Genomic DNA, 8196 nt, shown 5'->3' with positions numbered 1-8196 from the left:
ATGATGAGAAATTATGCAAAAAAACATGCTAAGGGGTGAAATGGCCTAATAAGATTACTCAAGGTGTAAGGTCCAATCTCAATACAAATATTTTCTTTTTTATTTATTTATTTTTTTCTCTTGTAGAGGGTTATATGCAATAGTTTTAAAACCTCATGAGTGTATATATAATTTTTAAAACCCCAGGAGGTATATGTAAAAATACGATAAATCTTAGAGAGTGTAAGTGTAATTAACTCAATTTTGATATACCGCACCTTCGGTTTTAGGCTTCTACGGCTTGGTTTTCTCAACCGACTATAGTTTTGACCCAAAACCAAATTAAACCAAACCGTGCCCACCCCGGTCCAATTGGCTCGCATCTCACATGTCATGTGAGTCATGTGACACATTCTCTCTTCCCTCTCTCGTCACCTGCGTGTGCCCAGGTTCGAACCGGCACAATGGCGCCTGTTGTGAGAACCACAGGCGCTGTTGTAGCTGCTGCAATCTCAGTGACAGTGACCATGGCGTTGCTCTCTCTCTTCCTCTCCAAGTCCAAGCGCTCCTCCAAAAAGACCAAACAGGCCATACCCTCAAAGAAAAATCCCAGAACTGGTCTGGTTGGTGCCATTGGCAACACCCCTCTGATTCGCATCAACAGCCTCTCTGAAGCCACTGGTTGTGAAGTAAGTACGCTTTTTTCGATTCTCATTCATTCTTTTTAACTGGGTCCTCCTTAACTCTAATTTCATTCTAAAACTCATTGCTTTTTTATCGAATTCTTACATAAAATATGTAGCTTTCATCTTTCGTGTTTGAATTATCTTTTACGAAAACAATTCTATGATATCGGTTTTATCTTAAATTTATTTTTAATGTAAATTTCATTCTGCGTGTGACTGGGAAAGGTTTAATTCTTTCTTTTTGGGTTGGTTTATTCATTTTGTTTTTGGGTTTGTTCAGATTCTTGGGAAGTGCGAGTTTTTGAACCCAGGAGGAAGTGTGAAAGACAGAGTTGCTGTGAAAATTATTGAAGAGGTAAAAGCTACTTTGATGATTTGTTTGGTTTTTGAGAAATTTGAGGGAAAAATTGCATTGTTGCATCTTAGATTCTTTTCTTTATTTGGTGTGTGGGGTGGGGGTCAACATTTAGAAGTTGAAAAAATAGAATATGTAATTGATACTACTGTTTAGCTTGATGAATAGATAATTCTGTGAAAGCAAAATTTGTTGAAGTATATATGTGTACATAATATCAACTCTGTTTTCTTCTCTTTAATTTGCTATGAGCAACCTATTAATTCTTTTCAAACAACCGTGCATATGCTTATACTGAAAGAAAAAAAGATTGGACGTATGTTGGTTGACTAATACGACCTTAACCAGTCCATGATTTAGAACATGTTTATTTGAACAAAATTGAAGAAACAAACTTTGGAATTACTGTGATACTTTTGTTGTCAAGTTATGTGAAAAGTAAACATATACAAGGATCCTTAAATTGTGTTTTGTACCTATTATGTGTGTGATTGTAGCTTGCGAATTTGCTTTTCAGTTTAAAGAACTTGATTGTTTTTCATTGCTATTTCTTCCTTGTCCTAGTTTAGACTTTAGATCATCAGTTATAATGAGTTGTTGACCATAAATGGTTTATTTTCTGAGTCACAAATTTTCTGGTTTTTGGTTCTATACAGGCTTTGGAATCTGGAGACCTTGCTCCAGGTGGAGTCGTCACTGAGGGAAGTGCTGGAAGCACAGCTATTAGCCTTGCAACAGTTGCTCCTGCTTTTGGTTGCAAATGCCATGTGGTTATACCTGATGATGCTGCTATTGAGAAGGTATCTAGAGAATGCCTTTTGGATTAGCAACCTGGACTATTTATCTGCTACAGGTGCTTTTGGGGTGTATCTGATATGAGCAAACACCAGTCTTACCTTCTTTTGCCTTTTGTTTTAAATTTATGTTGTACGATGAGCTGAATTTTTCTGTCTTTCCAACCTTTTTTTCAGTCTCAAATACTTGAAGCCCTGGGAGCCACTGTTGAAAGGGTAAGGCCAGTTTCAATCACGCACGGAGACCACTTTGTTAATGTTGCTAGGAGACGGGCATCAGAACCAAATGAGTTAGCATCAAAGCATAGAAAAGATGGTCAAATGAATGACAAAACCCTTGAGAAAATTAATGGTTTCCAATGCGATGAAGAGAAACAAAGTTCATTTTCAAGGAATTGTACAGGTGGTTACTTTGCTGATCAGTTTGAAAATTTGGCAAACTTCCGGGCCCACTATGAGGGCACCGGGCCTGAGATTTGGGAACAGACTGGAGGAAATGTAGATGCATTTGTGGCGGCAGCAGGAACAGGTGGTACTGTGGCTGGCGCTTCCAAGTTTCTCCAGGTTCACTACTTTTTTCATTGTAAATTTTGTCATTTGTCTTCTGGTAAAATATAGTTCTATTAACTAGACTTTTTTTTGTGTTCAACAGGAAAGGAATCCAAACATCAAGTGCTTCCTGATAGATCCTCCTGGTTCCGGTTTATTCAATAAGATTACGAGGGGAGTGATGTACACCAAAGAGGAGGCTGAAGGACGAAGGCTGAAGAATCCATTTGACACAATAACTGAAGGAATTGGAGTCAATAGAATAACAAAGAATTTTATGATGGCAAAACTTGACGGGGCTTTCCGAGGCACAGATAAGGAAGCTGTTGAAATGTCCAGGTCAGTCCATACACTATTCTTAGTGATCACTTTAGCGTTTTCTTGTTGCTGAGAGGTTCAGAAAAATGGAAGCAGTTGGAAATGAATTTATGCCAATATCTTCTATGATTCATGGTTTATTTCTATTATATTTTCCTTTTCCAAATAATCAGTTTAAGAAAACTAGTCTTTGTATTATGCTCAATCATATACCAGTTGACGTAAGATGAAAAATCCCAATTTCTTACATTCACCTGGCAATGTTAAAGCACAAATGTTTAGTTGTTTTACTTGGCCTTCAAGCCTTTTATGCCTGAAACATTTTTCAGGTTTCTTATGAAGAACGATGGGCTCTTTTTGGGGAGTTCTTCAGCCATGAATTGTGTCGGAGCAGTCCGAGTGGCACAGTCAATTGGTGCTGGTCACACCATTGTGACCATTTTGTGTGACAGTGGGATGAGACATCTGAGCAAGTTTTACAATGCTGAGTATTTGTCTCAATTTGGTTTGACACCTTCAGCTAGTGGATTAGAGTTCCTGGATGTTGAATGAAATATGTACCAGCCAGGAGATTCTCGGATTTTCTCTCTACATTTCCATCCAAAGATAGAACAGCAGCTAAATTATTTTGAAAGGTTGGTTATGGCAGCCTTTACCATTTGAAGGTACCAGCCTTTCATTATTTGAAGGTTCTGAAATTTTGATAATGGATACTCTCTGAAGCAGCAGCATAGTAGCAGAATCACACACAATAGATTTGTATGACAATTTTTCGTTACATTTTCCTTGAGGCTACCTTATTTTTTACACATCATTAGAGATATATAATTATTCATCTGAAATCATAAATTTTGGGGCGTCGTTTCATACAGAGCCCTAATATCAAAACTGTGTTGGCCTAAAGTCATTCAAATGATGTGGCAACTACAACCCCTCATTCTGATACCTCAGAGCATTTGAAATTTGGATACCTCATTCTCATAGACATGAAATAAAACCAACTACAATCCCTTTTACATCTCATTCTGTTGACATGAAATTAGGATACCCCATTCTGTCTTTAAGATGTCTTGGAGAGAAAGGAATAATTGGATTCAAAAAACCAAATTCTTTTATGTTAATTTCTGCAATAATAGTTAAGGGTTCAACTAAAATTTTATTGTCAACATACATGGCTTAAATGTCTCCAGAGATATAAACGATTAAAACCTAAACTTGGGTGCCAAATTCAAATATCTTGAATATTTAAAATATCAGATACTCCAATCACTGGGGGTGCCACTTCTCAAACTGAGACTCAAGGCAGTGTGGATCTAACCAGTCCCTGGAAGAACCCTTTGCCATACTGCTGCTTGATTTCCCACCACCCACAAGCTCTCGCAAATTCTCCAACTTATTCTCCCTACCTGTCCCACTACTTCTCCTATCGGCGTCCTTCAGTTTCTGCTTGAACTTCTGCTTACGGCTAGAAGGATTTACCTCTTGCTGCTTTGATTGTGAAGGGGGAGCCCCGTGTGGTCCTAAGTAGATGTTCTCTTCTATTTTGGCCTGCACAACAGAATACAAGCTTCAATCCATAAGCAGTCCCAAGGTTAATGTGTTCCATAATCTATTTTAAACAATACAAGAAACTAGAGCCCTTGCAACTGACCTTTGGAGATGGAGGTTTTGAGGCTTCTACTGTTGGAGCATCATGATTACTTTTATCTTGGTCTTCAATAACCAAGCTTGGAATCACGAATCCATCAGTGTCTAATGCAAACAACAGTCATACATGAATGCCAAACGATATTTTTAAAAAGAAAAATGTTTTTATTGGCACAGCACAAACAGTACAATAACAGTGGATAAGACATACACCTCCAATTTACATTATAGAAACAATAATAAGATGCCCAGTTTCCTATCAAAACAAAGAACATAACAAGACCAACGAACAGCTGCCCTTCAATCTATAATAAAATATCAGACCAAAACTCATCTCTAATTTCCCCTGACACAGAAGCCCAAATAACTGACCTGGTGTCAAAACATTGCTGACACTAACAAAAACATGACCAATCAACCAGTGTCTCCCACTCAAGAGGTCACCTAAACACATATGCATGTATATAAAAACTATGATCACTTCAATCCCAACACTTTCCTGCGTCTTGGAACAAAAAGAGAGAGAGAACAAATTATAATGCAACTACAAGCCCACTCCAAGATCTATAGAACAGATTTATATACAAAGCAACAGTAATTGAGTCAAAATGACAAACTCCTTAACAATGGGCATGAAAATTAGAAATTCCTATCAAGTAAATCCGCCTAAATTTGATCCCACATTCATAACTTTGTTGCCCATTCAGAATCAGACCGTTCCCACAATCAGGAAAAGACACTAGAAAGAAAACACTTACAATCCTGGCAGCAAAACTTGTAAGACAAAATCTACATACTAAAATACCCAAATTACGAATCCCGTAATAGGGCTAACCAATTCTATTGCAATGCCATGCCAACATATAGGAAAAATTAAAAACCCAAAGCAATGTAAATGTCTAAACTTGACCTAATAAAAGAATTCAACAATCAAATCTAAACCCAAATGCAATACAAATGTGCCTAACATAATAATTAGCTTAGGCTAAAGCTGATTTTTCCTAAACTGGAAAAACCCATGCAAATTAGGCAAAAAGATCCGAAGGCCATACCCCACTCATCTTCTTCTTCAGCAGGTGGAGTGGTTCGCACTGGAGAAGGGTCCATGGGACGCTGATGATCATGGATTTTACCAGCCACAGGGCGCAAAAGCCCAGATCAATCCAACGGCTCAAATCCAATCAACACTGACGCAAAATCCCAAAGAGAAAACTTTGTGCAATTTGTGAGTGCAAGCAAGTCTGATACAAACACAGAGGGCGAGCTTCTAATTATAAGTAAAAACTAAGACATACCCAATTATGGAACATACCAATTTATGTGGATGGGGATACAACAAGTGATTAAAAGTTTGAAACCCTAACCCTAAAAACACTTCGCAATATCGTTTTCTTTGGTTGGTTGGGGACTTGGGGTAGTGCAAAAGGATATTTTCGTCATTTGAGGGGCTGTTGATTCGCTGTTGACCTTTCATTCGTTATGCGTCATTAGTGGCGGAGATTTGTCCAAAAATGATGGTAGGTTAGAATAATGACACGTGGCACATTGCTTTGAACTAAGAAACAATTAAGTCATACTTAACCATTTTTGCTTGGAGCCAGCAGTTTGGGATTGTTGTGCTTTTAAAAAAAAATGTTTTTACTGTAAGAATAATTAGCTGTGAAGTAAAACTGTGAGCCTGTGAGTGTAAAAAGCACCATAAGAGTGTTTGATATATTTTAATTCAAAAGAATTGTTGCTGTGTATAATGACTCAAATGGAAAGACCTTTAGTAAATATATTAGCAATTCAATCCTTACTTCGTACATAACCCACCTCCAGTTCCTTCTTAACAACCTTATCCCAGCTGAAAAAGTGATAATCCACCTCTAGACATCAAGTTCCTTCGAACATAATCCACCTCAAGTTCCTTCGAACATAACACTGCATTCGAAGTGAGTGAGATTGAACTCATATTATCACACCAGAGGACAGCACACTTGAGAAATAAATGAAGATCACGATATAGAGAACTGAACCAAGACAACTCAGCTGTTGTATGAGCCTATATTTACGATACTCTGCTTCAATGCTAGAGCGAGAGACTACTTGCTAAACCCAAGTGTAGGTGTCGCGTAGCAGTATAAACTCAGAAGTCGAGTGTTTTATCTACAAAGAGTAGTGAAAAAGTTCACAGAATTTGCTAAAGAACTGAAAAAAGTGACAGAAAAATTAATCAAGCTTTGAGTCATAGAAAAAAATTAACTAATGAGAAAACACTAATGGTACGTTTGGATGAAGTAGTTTAAAACTACTCAGGAATTCACAAATGACGGAATTAAAAATGACGTGATTTAAAATTCTAGATACGAAATTTATAGTAGTTTATATTAGTTTTATAAAAGACTGATGGTGATGGTGGCAACAATAAAAATAATGCTTGTGGTGAGTTGACGATGGTAGTAGGGGTGATGGCCCACGAGTGGCGGGAAAAATGGTGGTGGCAAAAATTGGGGTATTAGAGGTGGCGGTAACGGTGACATTGGTGGTGGTGGTGGTGACGGCGACGGTGGCGACGATGGTGGTGGTGATGGCACTGGTGATGGAGGCGGCGGTGGCGATGTCAGTGTCGGTGGTGGTGGTGGCGGTGGTGGTGTCATTGGTGGCGACGGTGGCGGCGGAGATGGTAGTAGCAGCGGGCGGTGGTAGTGGTGGTGGCGGTGTCGGTGGTGGTGGTGGTGGTGGTGATGGTGGCAGCAGTGGCGGTCGTAGTGGTGACAGAGGTGGTGGTGGCGGCGGAGGTGGTGTCGATGGTTGTGGTGGTGATGGTGGCAGCGGAGGTGGCGGTGAAGGTGGCGGTGGCGGTGGCGGTGGCAGTGGTGGTGACAGTGGTGGTGGTGGTAACGGCGGCATGTGGTAGTGGTGGTGGTATTGTAATTAATTGGCAAGGTGATGGGTGGACACGACTTTTTTTTTTTTATAAAAATTGGAATTTTGAAAATGACACCAATTTAGGTGGAATTTAAACTTGAAATTTACAGCCTTCAAATCTCAAGTTTTTTTCCACATAGAATTTACAAAATTCTATAATTATGGACTCAAACAAGGAAATTAGAGCATGTAATTTCTTAAATGCTGAGTTTTGTTTAAGTTCCAAGTTTTTTTTCTCCATCCAAACACACCATAAGACATTAGGGTTCCACCTACAACTTAAATATACAATCCATTAATTTGATTCTTTTTTAAAACTCAATTAAGGTACAATTAGGAAGTTATTTAATTGGAAGATTTGACAATTATTATTTTAGAAAAATTTAACAAAAGTAATTTTTCCATTGTGACGTTGATCAGAATCATAAAAAGCACTTTCTAATTTCCTTTAGGATATAATTCCAAGCATAACCTGTATCCTTAGGTGACAAACTATCAAGAAATAATCAGGGAGTAAAATTTCGTTTTGTAAGGGTATGAAAATTTTAACATCAAACTAAAAAAATTTCGTCCTAATTTCGACAATTTCGTTGAAAATTTTCTGAAATTTTTGGCTCGAGGAAACGGAGACCAGAGGGAGAAAGGGGAGGAAAAGGCGAGCTGGCCTCGTCGCCGAAGGCAACAGATCGAAGAGAGAGAAGAGATCGGGGAGGGAGATCGATGAGGAAGAGAGAGAGACCATGGAAGGAGGAAAAGAAGGAGAAAGGAGGAAGAGGAGGGAGGAGAGAGAAGGTCTCTGGGTGTGGGTCTGGTGGCTGGGCAGTGGGAAAGAAGAAAGAGAAGTGGGTTTGGTGGCTGGGCAGTGGGAAAGAAGAAAGAGAAGGAAAAGATGAAGTCACAGGAAGAAAGAAGAATAGAAGGAAATGAAGGAAAGAAAAGAAAAAGAAAAGAAAGAAAA

General features: G+C 38.7%; 2 protein-coding genes across 2 annotated transcripts; one reads left to right on the top strand and one right to left on the bottom strand.

Moving 5' to 3' along the window:
• Positions 1-375: 375 nt before the first annotated feature.
• LOC147299678 (Pyridoxal-5'-phosphate-dependent enzyme family protein) lies at positions 376-3516 on the top strand. The gene is made up of 6 exons (XM_086229518.1): positions 376-668; positions 946-1020; positions 1677-1820; positions 1992-2378; positions 2467-2702; positions 3011-3516. Exons 1-6 carry the CDS (start codon positions 444-446, stop codon positions 3231-3233), a joined length of 1290 nt encoding a protein of 429 aa, XP_086085644.1. The 5' UTR covers positions 376-443; the 3' UTR covers positions 3234-3516.
• A 301-nt stretch (positions 3517-3817) lies between these two features.
• LOC147299677 (Na-translocating NADH-quinone reductase subunit A) lies at positions 3818-5708 on the bottom strand. The gene is made up of 3 exons (XM_086229519.1): positions 5381-5708; positions 4333-4433; positions 3818-4229 (listed from the first exon to the last, which is right to left on the bottom strand). The coding sequence occupies exons 1-3, from the start codon at positions 5433-5435 to the stop codon at positions 3948-3950; spliced, it is 438 nt and encodes a 145-aa protein (XP_086085645.1). The 5' UTR covers positions 5436-5708; the 3' UTR covers positions 3818-3947.
• Positions 5709-8196: the final 2488 nt, after the last annotated feature.

Source organism: Dryas octopetala, chromosome 1 (genome assembly GCF_963921425.1).
Source record: "Dryas octopetala chromosome 1, drDryOcto1.1, whole genome shotgun sequence".
NCBI classification, from domain to species: Eukaryota; Viridiplantae; Streptophyta; class Magnoliopsida; order Rosales; family Rosaceae; genus Dryas; species Dryas octopetala.
Note: the sequence above shows the minus strand (reverse complement) of the source record. Positions and strands in the feature narration are given on the sequence as shown.

Excerpts from the sequence above, each read along its gene's own strand:
- LOC147299678 (XM_086229518.1), top strand. The coding sequence starts at position 444 with ATGGCGCCTGTTGTGAGAACCACAGGCGCTGTTGTAGCTGCTGCAATC. Across the intron at positions 669-945 it reads CTGAAGCCACTGGTTGTGAA|ATTCTTGGGAAGTGCGAGTT; the intron begins GTAAGTACGCTT and ends GGGTTTGTTCAG. Across the intron at positions 1,021-1,676 it reads CTGTGAAAATTATTGAAGAG|GCTTTGGAATCTGGAGACCT; the intron begins GTAAAAGCTACT and ends GGTTCTATACAG.
- LOC147299677 (XM_086229519.1), bottom strand. The coding sequence starts at position 5,435 with ATGGACCCTTCTCCAGTGCGAACCACTCCACCTGCTGAAGAAGAAGAT. Across the intron at positions 4,434-5,380 it reads TGAAGAAGAAGATGAGTGGG|ACACTGATGGATTCGTGATT; the intron begins GTATGGCCTTCG and ends TGTTTGCATTAG. Across the intron at positions 4,230-4,332 it reads CAAAACCTCCATCTCCAAAG|GCCAAAATAGAAGAGAACAT; the intron begins GTCAGTTGCAAG and ends TCTGTTGTGCAG.